This window comes from Hyperolius riggenbachi, chromosome 3, assembly GCF_040937935.1.
Source record: "Hyperolius riggenbachi isolate aHypRig1 chromosome 3, aHypRig1.pri, whole genome shotgun sequence".
In the NCBI taxonomy this organism is placed as follows: domain Eukaryota; kingdom Metazoa; phylum Chordata; class Amphibia; order Anura; family Hyperoliidae; genus Hyperolius; species Hyperolius riggenbachi.
The window spans coordinates 93,802,728-93,827,704 of NC_090648.1; the positions used below are offsets into that span (position 1 = coordinate 93,802,728).

The following is a 24,977-nucleotide window of genomic DNA, read 5'->3' on the forward strand; positions in this document are numbered from 1 at the left end:
AGGGCAGAGTTTCCCACGCAGTGTATCAAGCCGGAAGGCTGACTTATCGTATACATGTGAAAAGGGCACTCCGGTAATTTGGGTGTTGGAGATAGCTGCTAGTAGAATATCTGTACAAATACTGCCATTATTTAATGTAATATTTTACTGTTGCCTAACCTGACCCCATTCTTACTTGATCCTTCCCTCTATCAATCCCTAATCGTATTCCACTGTAGTCCAGGGCCAATTTAGCGGGAAGCAAATTAACTTATTTGTATGTTTCTTGGGGGTGTGGGAGGAGACTGGAGTGCCCAGAGGAAACCCGCACAGACATGGGGAGGACAGCCAAATTTGATGTACATAGTGTTCAGGCTGGGATTCAAACCAGGGACCCAGCGCTGTAAAACGAGAGTGTTAACCACTAGGCCACCATGCGGTCCAAGTAGCAATACTTTATGTGTTACTAGCTGAAGACCTGGCATTGCCCGGGTATGTATTTGGTTGTTGTTGGGTCACTTTTTTAACCTTGACATGCAGTCAGTCAATGGCCAAGTCTGTAAGCTTTGGTGGTCCTTGGCATCAATAATGTGAGAGTGAAAGCAGTTGAAATGTTCCCATTAAAATCAACCAAACAAATCTGATTGGCTGTTTGTGGCTTTGCCCCTTTTCAGAATTTGAACCCCAATCAGCCAATGATCGACTGTAGCAGGTTTGAGGCCTCTGCCATCAACAGTGTAAGAATGGCTGCCATTTAAATATTCCCTTTGAAAATCAAAAGGTGAATTTTATTTGGGTGTTGTAGGCTACACCCACTTTCCTGAATATTAATCACAATCACCCAGGGACCAACACGCAAAGAGCTTGCTGCAGGCCACTTTGATTTAAAATATTAGCATGGTATTCAAATATTAACAGTCCCAATGTACTTCTATATATTATCTCATTATTACTGCATTATGATGAATTATATTGTTTTGTGTTTTGATGGAATCTGGGTTTCAGTTACAAGAGACATAATTGTGCTCTCTTGAGATAATATTATAATAGATGTACTACATGATCATGTTGTATCATTGTCATGAATAATTCTGTATAAATGATACACAGTGATGGGCATTTTTTTTTATTAAAGCGGAATGAAACCCAGAATTTCTTCTTTTCTCTAAAAAAATATTTACAGCATATTATATTCAACCGGCATTTTTTTTTACTAGAACAGCATTCAAAGGGTTACACACAGGACATGAAAGTTCAGTGCAGAGAAATCTGGATGCATCCGAAGTGGAGATAATATTATCTTGTGTTTACTTAATTGTATCAAGTGAGGAATGTGTCACATTCTCTGACTGTGGAGAAGCTCCTGGACACAGACAGACACTCAAAGCATTTCTGCCTTCACTACATAATGAATAAAACCAGCTATGAATAAAATGCAAAGTCAGCTCTCAAAGCAAAGAACTGTACTTTTGGGAACTTGTAATATCTAAATGAATAATAATACTTATGCACAAATGCAAATATGATAATCGTATGGCATATAAAACGTAAAAAAACATGTTTTTATTGAATATTATGTCAGGGTTTTATACCGCTTTAATTAAAGTGTTATGTTATAATTTTCTAATTTATCATAATGGGTAGTGCCTTTTGGAAATCATGAATTGTTTGCAATAATTTTTGCAAACATGATTGATTTATCTTACCTGTTTGTTTTAGAGATAGACAAGAGGAATGAATGCCTTGTGAGAAATGCCTGAATGGAAGTGGCAACTGCTGATCATCAACCAAGGGCTGTGAAATGTGATTCTGGGTTAAGCTGTTCACTGAATGATGTGCTGTTGCCATGGTTAGGAGGATGCATATTTTTGATTATTTTTCATGAAAAAAAAAAATCATTGCTGACTGCAGGGAGAAACCAAAAGTTAATTTTATGACAGTTAAAGCGGAATATAACCCTGCATTTCAACTTTGCTCTAAAACATTATCTACAGCATATTATATGCAACCAGCATTTTTTTTTTTACTAGACCAGCATTGGAAGGGTTAAACACAGAGGTTTAAAGTTCCGTGGATAGATATGCAGAAGTTCAGATGGATACATTTAACTAAATAGAATGTAACAAGTGATAAATGTTACACACTCTTTGGCTGTCCTCCAGCTCCTTCTCAGTCAGAGAGAGTGAGTCACATGCCACACTTAGATACATTTATGTAAACAAAATGTATCTATGTCAGCTTCCGATGCGTCTGCAGCTCTGTCCAGGAACTTTAAAGCTCTGTGTAACCCTTCCAATGCTGGTCTAATAAAAAAAAAGTGCTGGTTGCATATAATATACTGTAAATAATGTTTTAGAGCAAAGTTGAAATGTAGGGTTATATTCCGCTTTAAGCTGTAGAGCGGAAGCTTAGCAATGACAGATGTTACAATATTGTACCTAAAGTCTTGATATACTTTTCATATAACATATATTTGTCTGTTCTCGTCCAAAGCATGGATAACTCTGTATGGTAACATTGTCTCTGTTAAATTCCAGAAAGTCTACAGGCAGGGAAGGGGAATCAGTGGAGTAGCAATAGGGGGTGCAGAGGTAGCAACCGCATCGGGGCCCTTGGGCTAGAGGGGCCCCAAGGAGCCCTCCCTCAAGTACAATATTAGCTTCCTATTGGTCCTATGCTGGTAATAATAACTTCTATAGATGCTTTAAATAGTGGTAATCATTAACAAACTGTTCCCCATCCCCTCCTTGCACCTCTGACACTGTGGAAATCCTTGGCAGGTTTTGGTCCATCAAATCAATTGTTCTGTATAGAGTGCTTGGGGGGGGCATGTAAAATTGCACCGGGGCCCATAGCTCCTTAGCTACGCCACTGGGGGGAATATCTAAGGAATGGGACATCACAGAGACAAAGTAAAGGTATGCAGGAGGTCATACCACTAAGGAGTACATACAAATAGCTTTTATTATAAAAAAACAAGACTTACAGAGTTTAGGTATACTTTACGTCGCATCTGCTTTATGCATAATAGTATGATGCTCGGAAGCAATACCACTGTAAACAGGCCATAAATAGAGTTAATCATCATTGTCTTAAGAAGTTGACATTAATTACCCAGCGTGCACCACACATCCCATCCTGGCTTACTGCACTGCAGGCTGGTGTATTAATTATGCATTTCCACATTTTGTATAACTGTTTGGCTCCAATTACATCTCGGAAACACTCAGGACAGGTGCATTCCAATTAAAAGAGAACAAAAAGGCTTGGAAGGCCTCCTTGTAATATTCAAACAGACCCCGGAGCAAAAGCAAATTTGCTGTCTTTACCGGAGTAACACTATGGTAGGAGCCAAGGTAGATGTAATCAAGTCCTTTGGTTTTGGCACGGGCCAAGGTGTGTAATAATCAGATGCAAAAAAAGGAGATTCCTTGAGACTTCAGAATTTATGTTTTCAGCGATATATTTTTTGGCATACTAAGTGTGTTTTGAGAAGCAAGCTTCTAAGAATACTTAAAGGGACTCCGAGCAGTGCAGAAACTATAGAAAGATGCATACCATTTTGAAGCTCTCTTTCTCCTCTTTCCAACGACACATAAACCGCCGCCCTATGCCTTTTCGTTTTTGCTATTTTTGCGATCGAAATCGCGTCCACCGCGATTTCCATCCGCGAGAATATCGAAAACTAAAAGGCATAGGGTGGCAATTTATGTGTCGTTGGAAAGAGGAGAAAGAGAGCTTCAAAATGATATGCATCTTTCCATAGTTACTTGTATTACACAGCACGACTTTTCTCCAAAGTAGGCAGCTTCATTCAGCTGGAAAAAGTCGTCCTGTGTAATACAAGCAACTATGGAAAGATGCATATATATTTTCGCGGACGGAAATCGAAGCGGCCGCGATTTCGATCACGAAAATAGCGAAAACGAAAAGGCGTAGGGCGGCGGTTTATATATTGTTGGAAAGAGGAGAAAGCGAGCTTCAAAATGGTATGCATCTTTCCATAGTTTCTGCACTGCTCGGAGTCCCTTTAAAAAGGGACTGTAACGAAAAGGTGAAAAATAATTTAATACATTGCAAAGTGAGACGTTAAAAAATAGTAGAGAGATCAAGAAATGATTGATACTCACCATATAATTTGTTCATGTTGTTTGATTCACAATCAGCCTGCATGTAATCATCTTTACTACTGGCAGACAAGAGAAAAAAAATGAGACAGCACCAACTGCCATTATCTATAACCACACCCCCTAACAATGCAAATAGGCTGGTGTTTTTTTTTTATAGATATACATATGCACAGAGGGAGATACTGGTTGCTTGGCAGTTGGAAACAGCTGTTATTTCCCACAATACAACAAGGTTCACCTAGGTCCTGACATCACACTGTGGGAGGGTTTTCACCAAAATTTCAGCCATACAGACCCCCCAATGATCTTTTCGAGAAAAGGTAAAGATATTAGCTACTGAGTGGGATGAATTTCAATCCTTGGTTGCAGTCCATCAACTGACTCCCAATTATGTTAGATCAAGTAAGCAGTGGTGCTCAGCAGAGCTCGAATATTCGAGTAGCTCGAATATTCGAGCTCTTTTTCAGCTATTCGAGCTCGGTATTCGAGCTCCGAATAGCTGCAGCTATTCGAATGGGCTATTCGCGTACACTCGAATAGCCCATTCACTATTCGAGCTATTCGAGCAAACGGCGCTATTCGAGCTCGGTACCGAGCTCGAATAGCGTCATAGCCCAGATTGATGTCCTTAGAGCCAATCAGAGGGCTCCCAGGCCCTCTGACGGCAGCCAATCACAGAGGGGGACCCTGGCCAGCCCCTACCCTATAAATAGCGGCCGCCATGTTACGTTTCTCCGTCCTTGCCTGAGACTTGCATAGAGAGAGAGTTGCTCCTTTGTGCTTTGGCTTAGCAAGAGCTTTATTGTGGTAATTTACCTAGCGTTTTTGCTCACATACACCTCCTATACACACCTATATTGTTGTTAGTTAGTTAGACATTGTATTTTAGTTAGTAGCTTTTGTGTTACATAGAGACAGACACAGCTGCTGCAGGCTTACAGCTTTAGGCCTCAGGGCCTGCCTGTGTGGGCAGCTGTCCTCCTGTCCTCTGTTTATTTCTCTCTATTCTATACCAGTATTTCTGCTGTCCTTTACTACTGATTGTATTAGTATTGTAGTTATATACTGTAACTGTACTAGGACACTCACTGTCACTGTTCATAGGCTACTAGCTGCTCCTGCGTGTGTGCACTCACTGTCTGTGTACACACACTACACACACTCTATTTCCAAGTTCTGATAACTGATTGATTATTGTAATTGAATATTGTAATTAGTTAGTTGTACTCACTGTTACTACTTACTGTACTAGGAGTCTCGGACACTCAGTCACTGTTCATAGGCTACTAGCTCCTGCGTGTGTGCACTCACTGTCTGTGTACACACTACACACACTCTGTTTCCTTCTGATAACTGATTGATTATTGTAATTAGTTAGTTGTACTTACTGTTACTACTTACTGTACTAGGAGTCTAGGACACTCAGTCACTGTTCATAGGCTACTAGCTCCTGCGTGTGTGCACTCACTGTCTGTGTACACACTACACACACTCTATTTCCTTTTGATAACTGATTGATTATTGTAATTAGTTAGTTGTACTTACTGTTACTACTTACTGTACTAGGAGTCTAGGACACTCAGTCACTGTTCATAGGCTACTAGCTCCTGCGTGTGTGCACTCACTGTCTGTGTACACACTACACACACTCTATTTCCTTTTGATAACTGATTGATTATTGTAATTAGTTAGTTGTACTTACTGTTACTACTTACTGTACTAGGAGTCTAGGACACTCAGTCACTGTTCATAGGCTACTAGCTCCTGCGTGTGTGCACTCACTGTCTGTGTACACACTACACACACTCTATTTCCAAGTTCTGATAACTGATTGATTATTGTAATTGAATATTGTAATTAGTTAGTTGTACTCACTGTTACTACTTACTGTACTAGGAGTCTCGGACACTCAGTCACTGTTCATAGGCTACTAGCTCCTGCGTGTGTGCACTCACTGTCTGTGTACACACTACACACACTCTATTTCCTTCTGATAACTGATTGATTATTGTAATTAGTTAGTTGTACTTACTGTTACTACTTACTGTACTAGGAGTCTAGGACACTCAGTCACTGTTCATAGGCTACTAGCTGCTCCTGCGTGTGTGCACTCACTGTCTGTGTACACACTACACACACTCTATTTCCAAGTTCTGATAACTGATTGATTATTGTAATTGAATATTGTAATTAGTTAGTTGTACTCACTGTTACTACTTACTGTACTAGGAGTCTCGGACACTCAGTCACTGTTCATAGGCTACTAGCTCCTGCGTGTGTGCACTCACTGTCTGTGTACACACTACACACACTCTATTTCCTTCTGATAACTGATTAATTATTGTAATTAGTTAGTTGTACTTACTGTTACTACTTACTGTACTAGGAGTCTAGGACACTCAGTCACTGTTCATAGGCTACTAGCTCCTGCGTGTGTGCACTCACTGTCTGTGTACACACTACACACACTCTATTTCCTTCTGATAACTGATTGATTATTGTAATTAGTTAGTTGTACTTACTGACTGTTACTACTTACTTACTTACTGTACTAGGGACACTCACTCAGTCACTGTTCATAGGCTAGCTCCTGCGCGTGTTTGCGCGTGCGTGCACTCACTGTCTGTAGTGTACACACACTAAATTTACTTGTGATTACTACTGATTATTGTAAGTTGTAACTGCTAGTTGTACTTCCTGACTGTTACTACTTACTTACTGTACTAGGGACACTCACTCAGTCACCTCACCCACCAACCCACTCCATTAAAGTACCCCACTTTTCACCCGCCCTTTTAAAAAACTTTTGTCTATACGCCCAAAACATCGAAGATGTCTGGAAGTGGCAGCCAGCGCGGTTTGGGCAAGGGGAAGGGCAGCAAGGGAATCAGGAGGAGAGGGAGCAGCATTGTGGCAAGCCGCGGGCGCGGGCGCGCCACCATGCACAGTTCCGCAGCAGCAGCAGCAGCGTCAGTGGCTAACATTCCTCCCATAGCCACTGGCCGTGGACGCCTTGGGCGCCGCCCAGCAGGAGCATCTGCAACTCACGCTGCAGAGACACAGCAGCAGCAGCGTGTAGCACCTGCTCCGATTTTCCTCCAGCCGGGTCGGAAACGTCCCATTGAGGAAAAGCATGCAGACACTGTGGTGCAACTCATGACGGAGGATGAGCAGCCCGCCATCAGCTCTGCATCTGAGGCCTCCACCCTCACCACCACCACCACCACCCCTGTTCGCAGCAGCCGCCCAGCAGGGCCTGGGGAGGAGGCCAGTTCACCGTCAGTTGGCGACCTGTCATTCAGCAGTCTTTTGACCCCAGGCATCATGAGTCAATTGTCTGCTGTTGTTGGCGATTTTGAGGAGGAGATGCTGATGGGCACTTTGGGGGATGAGGGATTGGACAGCAAGACTGTGGCGACAGTCAAGCAGCCCATCCATGCATCAGGAGAGGAGTTTGGGGGGTCCTCATCCCAGCAGGACATGTTTCAGGAGGGGGAGGATGATGATGACCCGGTGACAGACAGAGACTGGGTGCCACCACCTCCAGGGGATGTCGTCCTCAGCAGCTCTGAGGAGGAGGAGGAGGATGCTCTTGTGGGCCTTGCAAGGAGGCGCATCATTGCAAGCATTGGCAGCAGCAGTAGGCAGGTCCCACAGCCTGCTGGTGTCTCAGGCTCAGCAGCAGCAGCAGCAGCATCTGCCAGTACCACCACCAGCCGCACCCAAGGCCCCCCCCCAACCACCACAGGGAGACAGGCAGCAGCGCTTCCATGCCGTAGGGGGATGTTTCTGTCACCAATCTGGCGCTTTTTCACCATGCCCACAGTGTACAGCAAGTACGCCACTTGCAACCACTGTCAGCGGAAGTTGAGCAGAGGTGCAGACCCCTTAAAGTTCTGCACCAGCTCGCTCATCAACCACCTTGCTGCGAAACATTTCCACCAGCATCAGGAGTTCCAGAGGCTGAAGGCATCTGGTGCTGGCAGTGGCACCACACCCATCACTGCACAGCCTTCAGCAGCAGCAGCAACAGCAGCCACCCGCCCTCCTGCTCCTCCAGCAGCACCAGCAGGAGTGCGGAAACGCACTGCTCCTCCCCCCTCTGCAACTCCTGCCGCCGACACTGAGGCCTGTTCTGGCAGCCAGTCCTCAGTGGCCTCCTCCGCTGTGTCTGCTGATTCCCGTGCCAGCAAAAGGCCACGCCAGAGCCTTTTGAGCGAGTCCTTCCAGGGGGTGGTTAGGGCTCTGCCTCCCAGCAGCCGTCGCGTGCGGCAGCTGAAAGGCTTGCTGGCACGGGCCATGTGCTCCCAACTCCTGCCGTACACGCTCGTGCAGGAGGGGAGCGACATTCGTGCGCTGCTTGCTTGCGCAGCCCCAGACTGGCAGCTCCCCAGCAGACACTTTTTCTCCCGCAAGGCCATTCCTGCACTGCACCGCTTTGTGATGGCCAATGTGGAGCGAGGGCTGGAGCACGCGGTTGGTGAAAGGGTCCACGTCACCATGGACTCCTGGAGCAGCCGCTTCGGGACAGGCCGCTACCTGTCCTTCACTGTCCACTGGGTCAGCTTGGTGGAAGGGGGTGAGGATGGGAGAGCAGCAGCGGGCACAGCAGCAGCAGCAACACAGTGGGTGGTGCCACCCCGCAGGGTCAGGGGAACTGCAGCAGGTTCCTCTGATCCTCTGCCATCCTCCGGCACACCTGGCCAAACCCCCCGCCTCAGCAGCAGCGTGAAGGCCCGCCACTGCCAAGCGCTGCTGCACTTGGTCAGCCTTGGGAAGACCAAGCTGACGGCAACCCATGTGTTGGCCAAACTCCAGGAGCATGAGAGGATTTGGCTGACCCCCAGAGGCCTCAGAGTCGGAGAGGTGGTGGCCGACAATGGGGCCAATCTGGTTGCCGCAATAGACAGGGGAAACCTGACCCACATCCCCTGTCTTGCCCACGTGCTGAACCTGGTGGTGCAGAAGTTCTTGCGCACCTACCAGGGGATGGGCGAACTGCTGGAAACGGCAAGGAACGTTGTGCGTCACTTCCGGCGCTCGGCTGCAGCCTGTGCGAGCCTGGAAGACGTGCAAAAGGAGCTGGATCTGCCACGCCATCGGCTGATCCTTGACGTTCCGACTCGCTGGAACTCCACCCTGGCGATGTTGGAGCGTCTGGTTGAACAGAAGCGCGCTGTCAAACAGTACCTTGCCCTGGCCACTGTTTCCGCCGCTCAGAGAAGGGACAAGACCAGCAACATCCCGTCCATCATCCCCGATGATGACTGGAGGCACATGCAGCAGGTGTGCTTAGTGCTGGCTCCCTTTCTGCAGGCCACTAACATGGTGAGCAGGGACCATGCTATGGTCTGCGAGTGGGTGCCCCTGGTTTGTCTGCTGAACAGGGCCCTCGATGCTTTGCTGGAACAGGGAGCGGCAGCCTTGGACCAGCAGGAGCGGCAAGCAGCTGCACAGTCCACCTCTGAGGGGGAGGAGGAGGAGGACTTGGTGGAGGTCCCTGACCTTGCTGCTGATGAGGGGGATCAGCACAGTGCAGCTGAGTTGGTGCGGGGGTGGAGAGAGGATGAGGCTGACGAGGCAGAGGAGGAGGATGAGGACAGCAGCACTGCCGTCGATGTGCCAGCAGACGTGGCCCGCCTCTTCCCAATGGCAGCGCACATGCTGACGTGCCTGCGCAGAGACCCCAGGGTGATCCAGATGAAGCAGAGGGAGGACATCTGGATCAGCATGATGTTGGACCCACGCCTCAAGGGGAAGTTGAGCCAGTTCCTGCCGCCTGCAGGAGGAGACCCAGCGCAACAAATAAGGAGCTTGCAGCAGGCCCTTGTTGAGCGCTTGGAGGAAGCCTTCCCCCAGCCTTCCACCCCCACTGTCCAGCAGCCAGCACAGAGGCAGCAGCAGGTGCCTGCATCCAGCAGCAAGCGCCCCACAGACCTGCTGTCTCTCAGCCACGAGCTCTACAGGACTGTAGAGGCTCCGGCAGCAGTGACTAGAGAGGAGGTGCATGCAGCAGCATCCTCCACCGGTCACAGCCAGCGCCTGACCCGCATGGTGGCTGACTACATGGGGTCCTACAGCGGGCTTGACAGCGATGCCCCTGTTGATCCCATGGAGTATTGGGTCAAGCGCCTGGAGATCTGGAGCGAGCTGGCGCAGTACGCCCTGGAAGTGCTGTCCTGCCCCCCTTCCAGCGTGCTGTCCGAGCGCTGCTTCAGTGCAGCTGGTGGTGTGGTCACCGAGAAACGCTCACGTCTGTCTCACAAGTCTGTGGACAGACTGACGTTTCTCAAGATGAACCAGGCGTGGGTGGAAGGCGAGTTCCTGGCCCCTGTTGTCGGCGAGAGGGGGACATGAACTGGCTAAGAACCATCGTTAATGTGCCTTACCACCCTTTACCACCTCCTGGCTCCTGCTCACTAAGCCAGCCTGGTTCACTTTGACTATTACGTCGCCTGCAGCCACACATTTTACACCTACAGTGGGCTGCTGTGTACTGCCCTTCTGCTGTCTGTCTGTGTTTCCCACTGCCAGGGTACACAGATTTACCTTCTGCTGCCACTCTGCCACCAGCTATTACGTCAAACAATAGCTATATATCTGTGTAATTTGTTTTACAAACAAAACCAAAAAACCATAAAAAAAAAAAAAAAAAGGTTTAATTTTTCTGAGGTGCCCGGGTTGAAAACTGTGTTGTCCCAGTTGTGTATTGGACACGATGTGGGCTGCACGACCGCTGTCTGGGACCTCCTGTTGTGTTCATTTACGGCCTGGTATCACCGCTAGGTACCAGGGCTATTATGTCACGCTGCCTGCCTGCTGCCACACTCACACTACTCCTCCATTCCTCCTGATGATGCTGCTGTCTGTCTGTGTTTCCCAACGCCAGGGTACACAGATTTACCTTCTGCTGCCACTCTGCCACCAGCTATTACGTCAAACAATAGCTATATCTGTCTGTGTAATTAGTTGTAAAACCAAAACTACAAAACCATAAAAAAAAAAAGGTTTAATTTTTCTGAGGTGCCCGGGTTGAAAACTGTGTTGTCCCAGTTGTGTATTGGACACAATGTGGGCTGCACGACCGCTGTCTGGGACCTCCTGCCTGCTGTGTTTATTTACAGCCCTGGTATCACCGCTAGGTACCAGGGCTATTATGTCACGCTGCCTGCCTGCTGCCACACTCACACTACTCCTCCATTCCTCCTGCTGATGCTGCTGTCTGTCTGTGTTTCCCAACGCCAGGGTACACAGATTTACCTTCTGCTGCCACTCTGCCACCAGCTATTACGTCAAACAATAGCTGCTCACATTACTCCTTCATTCCTCCTGCTGCTGCTGCTGCTGTCTGTCTGTCTGTGTTTCCCAACGCCAGGGTACACAGATTTACCTTCTGCTGCCACTCTGCCACCAGCTATTACGTCAAAAAATAGCTATATCTGTGTAATTGGTTGTAAAACCAAAACTACAAAACCATAAAAAAAAAAAAAAGGTTTAATTTTTCTGAGGTGCCCGGGTTGAAAACTGTGTTGTCCCAGTTGTGTATTGGACACGATGTGGGCTGCACGACTGCTGTCTGGGACCTCCTGCCTGCTGTGTTTATTTACAGCCCTGGTATCACCGCTAGGTACCAGGGCTATTATGTCACGCTGCCTGCCTGCTGCCACACTCACACTACTCCTCCATTCCTCCTGCTGATGCTGCTGTCTGTCTGTGTTTCCCAACGCCAGGGTACACAGATTTACCTTCTGCTGCCACTCTGCCACTAGCTATTACGTCAAACAATAGCTGCTCACATTACTCCTCCATTCCTCCTGCTGCTGCTGCTGCTGTCTGTCTGTCTGTGTTTCCCAACGCCAGGGTACACAGATTTACCTTCTGCTGCCACTCTGCCACCAGCTATTACGTCAAAAAATAGCTATATCTGTGTAATTGGTTGTAAAACCAAAACTACAAAACCATAGAAAAAAAAAAAAAAAGGTTTAATTTTTCTGAGGTGCCCAGGTTGAAAACTGTGTTGTCCCAGTTGTGTATTGGACACAATGTGGGCTGCACGACCGCTGTCTGGGACCTCCTGCCTGCTGTGTTTATTTACAGCCCTGGTATCACCGCTAGGTACCAGGGCTATTATGTCACGCTGCCTGCCTCATTGACTGCCTGCTGCCACACACTCATCCTCCTCCTCCTGCTGCTGAATTTACCTCCTGCTGTCTGTGTGTTTCCACTGCCAGGGAGCACATACAATGGCGCTTCCAACATGCGTGCGCCACCAGCTATTTGTTACGCTCAAAAATAGCTGCATTTCTTTAAAAAAAAAAATTTGAAAAGAGAAATAAGTGAAGAAGAAGACGATATAGAAGAAGATGAAGAAGATGAAGAAGAAGAAGATGAAGATGATGAAGAAGAAGAAGATGAAGAAGAAGAAGATGAAGATGATGAAGAAGAAGAAGATGAAGAAGAAGATGAAGATGATGAAGAAGAAGAAGATGAAGAAGATGAAGATGAAGAAGATGAAGATGATGAAGAAGAAGAAGAAGATGAAGAAGAAGATGAAGAAGATGAAGAAGAAGAAGAAGAAGATGAAGAAGATGAAGATGAAGAAGATGAAGAAGATGAAGAAGAAGAAGATGAAGATGATGAAGAAGATGAAGAAGATGATGAAGATGATGAAGAAGAAGAAGATGAAGAAGATGAAGATGATGAAGAAGATGAAGAAGAAGAAGAAGATGAAGAAGTTGAAGATGAAGTAGATGTAGAAGAAGAAGAAGAAGAAGAAGAAGATGAAGAAGATGAAGAAGATGAAGAAGAAAATGAAGAAGATGAAGAAGAAGATGAAGAAGATGAAGAAAAAGAAGATGAAGAAGAAGAAGATGATGATGAAGAAGATGAAGAAGAAGAAGAAGAAGATGAAGAAGATGAAGATGAAGAAGATGAAGAAGATGAAGAAGAAGAAGATGAAGATGATGAAGAAGAAGAAGATGAAGAAGAAGATGAAGATGATGAAGAAGAAGAAGATGAAGAAGAAGAAGATGATGATGAAGAAGATGAAGAAGATGAAGAAGATGAAGAAGAAGAAGAAGATGAAGAAGTTGAAGATGAAGTAGATGTAGAAGAAGAAGAAGAAGAAGATGAAGAAGATGAAGAAGATGAAGAAGAAGATGAAGAAGATGAAGAAGAAGATGAAGAAGAAGATGAAGAAGATGAAGAAAAAGAAGATGAAGAAGAAGAAGATGATGATGAAGAAGATGATGATGAAGAAGATGAAGAATAAGAAGAAGAAGACAATATAAAAGAAGAAGATATAGAAGAAGATATAGAAGAAGAAGATGTAGAAGAAGAAGATATAGAAGAAGAAGAAGAAGATATAGAAGATAAAGAAGAAGAAGAAGAAGTATATACAGTACTGAACAAATTTCTGGACACAACTTCTCTTTTCAACTTTTTTTTTTTTAAAGGAACATCCCCACATAATCACTTGCTGTTGTTACTTGGAAAAAAAGAGGTTTCTTGCATCATTCACCCTCAAAACAAGTGTTGGAAGCTATTTAAGGCCATTTCGAATAGTCAGCTCGAATAATGAGCTCGAATACCGACTCGAATAGTGAGCTCGAATTCCGAGGTCGAATCGAATAGTAAAAATTATTCGACTCGAATATTCGACTGATCTCGAATAATTTACTATTCGAATTCGACCTAACTCGAATTTTGAAAAGGGGTATTTGAGCACCACTACAAGTAAGTATGTGACCCTCAGACACACCCGATCCTGCAGCATTAAGAAAGAGCCTGTATGACAAGCTCTGTCTTTTTTTGCTGGGTGCAGTTTTAATTTTTTTTATAGATTCTTTATTTAACATTTCAAATAGTATACAAAAAACATATCCATTGACATGTACATTAGATAATTCATACATTCCGCATAGGACCTTTATATAGTACATTCCTTTTATCCTTTCATACAACCCTTATTTTGCTCCCCATACCTCCCCCTACTACATATGCCTTCCTGAATCTATACAGTGGGATGCGAAAGTTTGGGCAACCTTGTTAATCGTCATGATTTTCCTATATAAATCGTTGGTTGTTACAATAAAAAATGTCAGTTAAATACAGGGGTTGAGTCCTGCGTGAACGCGGGTGAACGGCGTCCACCCACTTTTTCTTCAAAGTGAACGCCGTTCACCCTGGCTTGTGTGGAGGGGGGCAGAGCAGGGAAGGCGAGCTATGGGGACAGCGGGGATGGGCGGACATCTCCCCCCCCCCATCCCTCACCTTTGTGCTCCCCTTCCTGCCTCTCCCCTCCGGCGTTTTTAAGTGTCGGGCCCAGTGGCGAAAGTGGACGGAGACTTTCTGCGTTCCAGTCGCATGGGACGCTCCGCCCTGTGTGCGGCTAGTCTGGTCTTCTAGCCGCACACAGAGCGGAGCGTCCCATGCGACTGGAACGAGGTAAGTCTCCGCCCACTTTCGTCGCCGGGCCAACACTTAAAAACGCCGGAGGGGAGAGGCAGGAAGGGGAGCACAAAGGTGAGGGATGGAGGGGGGGGAGCTGTCCGCCTATCCCCGCTGTCCCTATAGCTCGCCTTCCCTGCTCTGCTCCCTCCGGGTGGGGGCACACCTGGCTACCTGGGCACATATACCCCTGACTACATATACTGGGGACATATACACCTGCCTACATATACTGGGGACATATACACCTGCCTACATATACTGGGCATATATACCCCTGCCTGCATAAACTGGGGACATATACCCCTCGCTACATATACTGGGGACATATACCCCTCGCTACATATACTGGGGACATATACACCTGCCTACATATACTGGGGACATATACACCTGCCTACATATACTGGGGACATATACCCCTGCCTGCATATACTGGGGACATATACCCCTCGCTACATATACTGGGGACATATACCCCTCGCTACATATACTGGGGACATATACACCTGCCTACATATACTGGGGACATATACACCTGCCTACATATACTGGGCACATATACCCCTGCCTGCATATACTGTGGACATATACCCCTCGCTACATATACTGGGGACATATACCCCTCGCTACATATACTGGGGACATATACACCTGCCTACATATACTGGGGACATATACACCTACCTACATATACTGGGCACATATACCCCTGCCTGCATATACTGGGGACATATACCCCTGCCTACATATACTGGGGACATATACCCCTGCCTACATATACTGGGGACATATACCCCTGCCTACATATACTGGGGACATATACACCTGCCTACATATACTGGGGACATATACACCTGCTTACATATACTGGGGACATATACACCTGCCTACATATACTGGGGACATATACCCCTGCCTACATATACTGGGGACATATACACCTGCCTACATATACTGGGCACATATACCCCTGCCTACATATACTGGGCATATCAGGGGCGCCTTTACCTACTGACCACCCAGGCAGCGGCTTGGAGCGGCTTTGATGGGGAAGGCGCAATAAATTACTGTCAGTCCAAGGGGAAATAAAAATTCCTGTCCTGAAAGACCGTTGTAAGGGACTGGAGAGAAAAAGATTTCCTTCTGTTTTAAGAAGGCAAATTACACCAAGCTTTGCTTTTTTAGTAGGAGGGCTTTTTGGTTCCTTTTATCCCCCTATACATTACGAGTAGCTTGGGTCACCCTGAGCTGCTTGGTTACTCTGCTCTTTTCACAAATAGCCTTCTGCTAAGTCACTAAAGAATCATTCAGAGTTCAGAATTATAGATACTCCCTAAGAAGAAGGTGTCTGGCTTATAGCTGTTCTCTGCCCCTCCACAGAGGAAACGGCGACAGCGCCCTACCCCCAAATGTTACTGAGTCTGCAGAGGGAGTGAGACAAACAAACAAACAAACAAACAGTAAACTCTGCAGACAGCTGTGTGCTCTGCTAGAATGTCTGCATGTCTAGATGTCAGGAGGATCGCCATGACTAGCTATGGAGCGGTAGGATCATCTGATCCTCTCCCCTACACAGCCTGCACTTCTCCCTGAATTCAACAGGACAGTGTTTGAAGTGTGTAATGGACACAGTGGGGGTTGCAGGTTTTGTTTTTCATTGTGCGTGAGGGAATAGGAGGGCAGCATCTAAAGCTCAAACAATGATAATGGACATGTAAGCAATGTGTGTAATTACATCCATCACTACTTATAATTGAAGATGGCATAATAATGTATTTCCATTAATGCTGTCTGTTTGCCCTCTCTCTAATGCTATGTACCACGACTTTTCCAACGATTTTCCCGATGTTCATCAATTATTTTTTTTGAGCGACAAGTAGTCATTTACACGATGTCGTGACATCGCTTAGCGTTGTGTGGTGAAAAGTGACCATCACTGAGGATCAAGTAAAGTACTGAGGTCGCTTGACTTCTCGTTCGCGCCCGTCCTGTAATGTCACATGACATCTCACATACCCTCTGGCAGGAAGATGAATCGCTGGACGCTTGTCATGAGGGACACCTCGCTGGATCCATCTTCCTGTGTTGTTGCAGTCACTGTGGTGAGTGTGGAGCTTAACTTTGCTTGCCCTCACCCTCTGCTCATGCTCCCTCTCCCACTGTCTCTCTGACCAAACAACTGCTACTTGGGGAACAATGTGCACAACTATGTACACTAGTCTGAGCACTCTTCAGGGGAGCCAGTAGCATTTGGAACTATTATTGTGTATTTATGTAGCACTGACATATTCAGCACGTTACAGAGTACATAGTCATGTCACTGACTGCTCACTGGAGCTTACAATTTCATCCCTACCATAGTCAAACTGTAATGTCCGACCATATTATTATCATGTATTTATATAGCACTGACATCTTCTGCAGTACTTTATATAGCACTGACATCTTCTGCAGTACTTTACAGAGTACATAGTCATGTCACTGACTGTCCTCAGAGGAGCTCACAATCTAATCCTACCATAGTCATAGTCTAATGTCCTACCATATTATTATTATGTATTTATATAGCACTGACATCTTCTGCAACACTTTACAGAGTACATAGTCATGTCACTGACTGTCCCCAGAGGAGCTCACAATCTAATCCTACCATAGTCATAGTCTAATGTCCTAGTCCTACCATATTATTATTATGTATTTATATAGCACTGACATCTTCTGCAGCACTGTAGAGAGTACATAGTGATGTCACTGACTGTCCTCAGAGGAGCTCACAATCTAACCCTACCATCAGAGCCGGATTAAGGCTAAATGGGGCCCTAAGCAAAGTAACTGATTTGGGCCCCCCCATCATGTCGTAATAGAATCAGAAGATGCAGCTGCACAGCAACATGCCGCACACACCGGGGGCAGCCGAGCTACTGGTTGCTATGGGCAACAGCCCGCTTTCCTCTGTGGGTGCACAATGCAGGGAATAGCAGCGGCAAAATGCAGAGTGAGAGATGAATGGCTGGGACATTTGCACTCAGCGGCTGGGGCACCCCTGTGAAGAGGGCGCCAGATATCACAGCAGCAGCACTTTCCCCCTGCATTTTCAGCCTGGCAATAGCAGAAAGCTCTGGACACCGCCAAACCAGAAGCCGTTCCCCAGACAGAATTACATAACCACCCTCACCACCGAACAACCGATTTCCTCCCAAACTAGACAGCCACCATGCAGCCTCCATCCCAGTGAATACGATAGTCCACCAGAGAAGGCAGCCGCAGCGGGGGAGAATGACAGCACCAGATGACTCACATTCACCTATTGCGATCCAAGCAATAGAGGTCCCGTCATTAGAGATGCGGCGAACTGTTCGCCTGGCGAACATCTCTGGGGCTTTTACTACTTCCGGGTCGCACTGACCTGGAGTAGTACGCCTGCGCTGCCCGGCGGAGCGCGTCCTCAATCGCGCTCCTGTTGCCTGGCACTCTCTGCGCATGAGCGTGACATCGTTCATGATGTCACGCACATGCGCAGAAAGTGCCCGGCAACAGGAGCGCGATCTAGGATGCGCTCCGCCGGGCAGAGCAGGCGCACTACTCTGGGTCAGTGCGACCCGGAAGTAGTAAAAGCCCCAGGCATTTGGAGATGTTTGCTGGCGAACGGTTCGGGAACCGTTCGCCACATCTCTACCCGTCATCCGGAGCCCATCTGTCTCCTCTAGAGTGCTGCTGCTCTGTTACTATTACTATTACTACTTCCTACTTCCTGTCTGATCTGAGAATCAGGAAGTTCAGAGCGAGCGGCTGCACTGTAGAAGAGACAGATGGGTTTCAGATGACGGGATCTCTATCGCTTGGATCATGGATAGGTAAGTGTGCTGCTATCATTCTTGCTGCAGCTGTGGTTCTCTGTGGGAAGGGAGGCAGGAGTGGGCAGCGGCAGAGCGCACAGTAGCAGGATGGAGACCTAGGAGGAGAGCCTGGCTCTGAAGACAATCAGCAGCGCACGACATCATTTGACAAGACAAGACAAATAACATTTATATTGCGCTTTTCTCCTGGCGGACTCAAAGCGCCAGAGCTGCAGCCACTAGGGCATGCTCTGTAGGCAGTAGCAGTGTTAGAGAGACTTGCCTAAGGTCTCCTACTGAATAGGTGCTGGCTTACTGAACAGGCAGAGCTGAGATTCGAACCCTGGTCTCCTGTGTCAGAGGCAGAGCCCTTAAAGGGACTCCGAGCAGTGCCTGTGGGTATGCCTTTAAGCATACCCACAACTAATTAATTACATCCTCACACCTACCAGCATGATGTTTGTAATTATATCCCCCTGGGTTCCTTATATTTCATTGCATTGTGCTGAATCGAGATGCCGACTTTGGAGAAAAGTTGTCCTGTCGTCGAAATTGCCGTGGCCGCGATTTGGATCGTGAAAATAGCGAAATCTAAAAGGCATAGGGTGGCAGTTTATATATCATTGGAAAGAGGAGACAGAGAGCTTTAAAATGACATGCATCTTTCCATAGTTACTGCACTGCTCAGAGTCCCTTTAACCATTATACCATCCAGCCACCGCTGACAGGATGGCTGGTTCATGTGCTGATGGGGCGCCTTTGACTCTGAATGGGGGCCCCAAGCGACTGCTTTTGTTGCCTGGTTGGTAATCCGGCCCTGCCTCCCATAGTCATAGTCTAATGTCCTACCATATTATTATTATTTATTTATATAGCACTGACATCTCCTGAAGCACTTTACAGAGTACATAGTCATGTCACTGACTGTCCTCAGAGGAGCTCACAATCTAACCCTACCATAGTCATAGTATAATGTCCTACCTTATTATTATTGTTTATTTATATAGCACTGACATCTCCTGAAGCACTTTACAGAGTACATAGTCATGTCACTGACTGTCCTCAGAGGAGCTCACAGTCTAATCCCTACCACAGTTATAGTATAATATTTTCAATATAGGATTGTTTTGGGGTAAACCAGTTGACTTATTAGTATGTTTTTTAGGATGCAGGAAATGTCTGAAGTGTCTGAAGACAGAAACTTTATGCAGATTTTGCCCTGGCCAATGTTCAAGCCTAGGACTCAGCACTAAAATGCAGTAGTGGTACCCACTGAGCCTCTATTCTACTCATAGATATCTGCTCATCCATGTCATCAATTCTGACCCTCTACTACCCTTCCTCCCTCCATTCTACTTCTCTTCTCTTGTATCACTTACACTACAAACACACTGTGCTTATCTCCAGAATGGATTATGAATCAAACTATTAGCCCCAGTGCACACCAAAACCGCTAGCAGATCCTCAAAACGCTAGCGGTTTTGGAGCAGATTTCAGAGCGATTCTAGGCATGTTTAGAGACATTTTCTAAACATGCCGAGCGTTTTTGTGAAGCAGATTACAAATATTGTTACAGTAAAAGCTGTTACTGAACAGCTTCTGTAGCAAAAACGCCTGGAAAACCGCTCTGATCTAGCGTTTTTAAGAGCGGTTTGCATTTTTCCTATACTTCATATTGAGGCAGAATCGCTTCTGCAAACCGCAAATGTGCAGCAGGAGGCACGTTTGCGGTTTGCTAAAAACCTCAAACCGCTGGTGTGCTCCATTCCATTGAAATACATTAGCCAAGCGTTTTCACAGACAAATGCGGTTGGCGGATCGCTGCTAAAACCGCTCGGTGTGCACTGGACCTTAAACCACCTTACCATATCAGCCCTTCAATGTCATGATATACCCACTCCAGTCTTACCCTAACAGGTGGTAACATATCTGCATATCTCATAATGTTTGTGCAAAAATTATTTTGAAAGTAAGAATGTCTTGCTTGATAATCCAATCTTGCAATGTGACTGCCATTGGAACTTGTAGTGTGGATGCTGTATTTATTTGAGGTGCATACTGGCAGCATGTGCTGTATGGCATACAATGCTGATCATCCACAAGGCAAACTTAGGCAGCTGCCTAGGGTCTAGAGAGAGTTTAGGGGCCTAGTGGTTGCTAGTCCCCACCAAATCTAACTAAATAGGCCAGGTGACCATCAGTGGAGGGCAAAGTGTTATCTTGCCTAGGGCCCCATTTCATAGTTATCCCTCTCTGATGGCTTATATCATGTGTGAAGTGTTCTATATGTATATGATTTTTGTTTTATTTTTTAGGGGGGGGGGGGGGGGGCCCAACAGGATTTCTTGCCTGGAGTGACAAGAAGGCTAGAGGCGCCCCTGGGGCATATATACCCCTCGCTACATATACTGGGGACATATACACCTGCCTACATATACTGGGGACATATACCCCTGTCTACATATACTGGGGACATATACCCCTGTCTACATATACTGGGGACATATCCCACTGGCTACATATACTGGGCACATATACCCCTGGCTGGCTACATATACTAGGCAACTATACCTCTGGCTACATATACTGGGGACTACTATACTCATGGCTACTTATACTGGGGACACCTATAGACCTGGCTACCTGGGGGTACCTATTTTGGGGGAATTGCTGTCAGATTATCTGCATTTTTGTGGAATCGCTGTTATGTATTTTGGGGAACAGCTGCCAGATTATGTGTATGTTAGGGGAACGGCTGCTGCCAGATTACGTGTATTTTGGGGAACTGCTGCCAGATTGTGTATGTTTGGGGGACCACTACTGCCAGATTATGTCTTTTGGGTGTTACATGTATTTTGGGTGATCCGCTGCCAGGTTTCGCGTATTTTGGGGAACTGCTTCCAAATTATGTGTATGTTGGTGGAACTGCTGCTGCCACATTGTCCATTTTGGGGGAACCACTTCCATATTATCTGTATTTTGGAGGAACTTTTACCAGATTATGTGTCTTTTTGGTGAAATGCTGTCAGATTACATCAATTTTTGGGGCATACACTACGGCAGAGCTCAAACTTCCTTGGCAGACCTTTTACATCACTGCTAAGGTCATGTATATTTGGCCCCACCCATGACCACGCCCACGGTGTGCTTGACCACGCCCATTTTTTGGCAGAGGTTCTCCAGGTGAGTCCACTCACTTCTTTTCCCAGGACTAGACCCCTGGTTAAATATATCATATAGGAGACACACAGTGATATTTGAGAAGTGTGCAAAAATTGTTTAAACAAAATTAGGCAGATGCATACATTTGGGAACTACAAAAAATAAATGAAATCAATATTTAGTAGATCCCCCTCTTGCAGAAATTACAGCCTCTTAACGCTTCTTGTAGGTTCCAATGAGAGTCTGGATTCTGGTTGAAGGTATTTTAGACCATTCCTCTTTACAAAACATCTCTAATTGATTCAGGTTTGATGGCTTCCGAGCATGGACAGCTCTCTTTAACTCACAACACAGATTTTCAATTATATTCAGGTCTGGGGACTGAGATGGCCATTCCAGAATGTTGTATTTGTTCCTCTGCATGAATGCCTTAGGGCCCTTTCACACCAGAGGGCTTTTTCAGCGTTTTAACGCCACGGCCGAAGTTGGCGTTTTCCTAGGTAAAATGAAAGTCCATAGACTTTCATTTTACCTTTCACATCTAACGCTGCGTTTTGGAGCGTTGCGTTTCAATGCTCCCAGGAGCTTTTTAGGGCTGACCGCGGCGTTTCTCATTACAATTGATACTAATTTATTGGCGTTAAACGCCTTAAAAACGCCTTAAAAACGCCAGCAGCCAAAACGCAGCGTTTTAGCCTTTTAGGGTTCTTTCACACTACAGGCAGCGGTAAAAGTCTAAAACGCTGCGTTTTGGCTGCTGGCATTTTTAAGGCGTTTTTAAGGAGTTTAACGCCAATACATTAGTATCAATTGTAATGAGAAACGCCGCGGTCAGCCCTAAAAAAGCTCTTGGGAGCGTTGAAACGCAACGCTCCAAAACACAGCGTTAGATGTGATAGGTAAAATAAAAGTCTATGGACTTTCATTTTACCTAGGAAAACGCAAACTTCGGCCGTGGCGTTAAAAACGCAGAAAAAGCCCTCTGGTGTGAAAGGGCCCTTACCGCTGCCTGTAGTGTGAAAGAGCCCTTAGTGAATTTTGAGCAGTGTTTAGGGCCGTTGTCTAGTGGAAAGATCCAGCCCCAGCGCAGCTTCAGCTTTGTCACTGATTCCTGGACATTGGTCTCCAGAATATGCTGATACAGAGTGGAATCAATGTGTCCCTCAACTTTGACAAGATTCCCAGTCCCTGCACTGGCCCCACAGCATGATGGAACCACCACCATATTTTACTGTAGGTAGCAGGTGTTTTTCTTGGAATGCTGTGTTCTTTTTCCTCCATGCATAATGCCCCTTGCTATGCCCAAATAACTCAATTTTAGTTTCATCAGTCCACAGCACCTTATTACAAAATGAAGCTGGCTTGTCCAAATGTGCTTTAGCAGACCTCAAGCGGCTTTGTTTGTGCTGTGGGCAGAGAAAAGGCTTCCTCTGCATCACTCTCGCATACAGCATCTCCTTGTGTAAAGTGCGTCAAATGGTTGAACGATGCACAGTGACTCCATCTGCAGCAAGATGATGTTGTAGGTGTTTGGTACTGGTCTGTGGGTTGACTGACTGTTCTTACCATTCGTCGCTTCTGTCTATCCAAGATTTTTCTTGGTCTGCTACTTCTAACCTTAACTTGAACTGAGCCTGTGGTCTTCCATTTCCTCAATACGTTCCTAACTGTGGAAATAGACAGCTGAAATCTCTGAGACAGCATTCTGTATCCTTCCCCTAAACCATGATGGTGAACAATCTTTTTCTTCAGGTAATTTGAGAGTTTTTTTGAGACTCCCATGTTCCAACACTTCAGAGAAAATTAAAAGAGGAGGGAAACTTACAATTGACCCCCTAAAACTCTCTCATAATTGGATTCACCTGCATATGTAGGTCATGGGTCACTGAGCTTACCAAGCCAATTTGAGTTCCAATAATTAGTTCTAAAGGTTTTTGAATCAATAAAATGACAACAGTGCCCAAATTTATGTACCTGCCTAATTTTGTTTAAACAATTATTGCACACTTTCTGTTAATCCAATAGAGTTCATTTCACGTCTCAAATATCACTACTGTGTTTCCCCGAAAATAAGACACTGTCTTATATTAATTTTTGCTCTAAAAGATGTGCTAGGACTTATTTTCAGAGGTTGTCTTATTTTTGGGCAAACACACTGGTATTTTTCCTATACAAAATGTACATACTGTATGCCATGTGCAACATACACAGAGCTTGTGGTTTGCAGATATTGGCTCTCAGTTACAAGAAATTGATTCTGCTGATCATGTGGGTAAGAGTTTATTTCTTGCAGGCAGAGAACTCTGTCAAGCTCCCCAGAGCAATAATAGGATAAGCTGTGTGTCCTGGGAAGAGGTGAAGTGCTGGTGATGCTTATCACCAGAGGCCAGGGGAGGACTGGCCCAGGGGGACGGGGGGCAATTGCCCCCCGGGCTGCCCAAATCTTAAGAAATCAGGGCCAGCCGCTGCTATACGCAGCGGCCGCAGACATACCACAGGTGACAGGTTCGCAGTGGGGATCGCAACCTCGCGCGATATTTCCCGGCAAGTTGAAGTATACAATCAGAGATGGGGCGGAGGCGGCCGGCCGTGGTGTGCCCTTGTGCGTGGCTGCGCCTGCGGTGGATGTGAGCGGCACAAGGACACAAATAGCTTAGGTCCTCTCCGGCCCGGTGGGTTGACCCTGCTTGACTCCGCCCCCCGCCTGGAGCCATTGCCGCCCGCAACGTGCTGCTGTGCCTGCGGTGTCATCGGAGTGCGCTGTCTCACTCTTCAGCTTTCTGTGCTGGGGGGGCTGGGGGCCTGGAGCTGTGGCTACGAGTGGCTGGCTGGAGGAGTCGGACACAGTCCTCCACTGTGCTGCTGTGCCTGAGGTGTCGTCGGAGTGAGCTGCCTCACTCTTCAGCTTTCTGTGCTGGGGGGGTTGGGGGCCTGGAACAGCGGCTATGAGTGGCTGGCTGGCTGTCCTGGCTGGAGGAGTCGGACACTCTGGGGGCTGGGAGTCGGAGATGCCACCTATAGCTGCTTGCTGCTGTGGAGGAGGAGGAGGTGTAGGACTGAGGAGACAGGAGGATAGAGGAGGTCGGGTCCAGGTCGCCAGAGGAGAAGGTGGTTTTTATACATTTTGTTTCTGTACTTCTTCTCCCTTCTTGTCACTGAGTTACTCACACTTTGCTGCCTGCCTGCTACTGCTGTCAAATTCAATTCTCTGCCCAGGCCAGTGCCCTCTGAGGTTTTTTTTGTGTGATAATCATCCCCATTCTGACCCTGGCCTGAGGGGGAACGTTTTTTCCTTCTTGTGGTGTGATTGTGGCGGCAGGGGAGGAGGGAGGCAGGCAGTTAGGCACTGTCAAACAGGTAGTTGGAGGGGGGGGGGGGGGGGTAGGTGTCAGACAAGTAGTTTGCATGGTGGGTGGGC

General features: G+C 46.5%; 1 protein-coding gene across 2 annotated transcripts in view; it reads right to left on the bottom strand.

Annotated features, from left to right (window-relative positions):
• HTRA4 (HtrA serine peptidase 4) overlaps positions 1-24,977 on the bottom strand; it is a 142,107-nt gene that overhangs the window by 97,914 nt on the left and 19,216 nt on the right. Inside the window, exon 3 of one of the 2 annotated variants that reach the window (XM_068272277.1) lies at positions 4,110-4,165. In XM_068272277.1, coding sequence (XP_068128378.1) covers positions 4,110-4,165 — 56 coding nt within the window. Of the gene's footprint in view, positions 1-4,109; positions 4,169-24,977 lie in introns of both variants that reach the window. The other variant, XM_068272276.1, reaches the window with a different exon arrangement.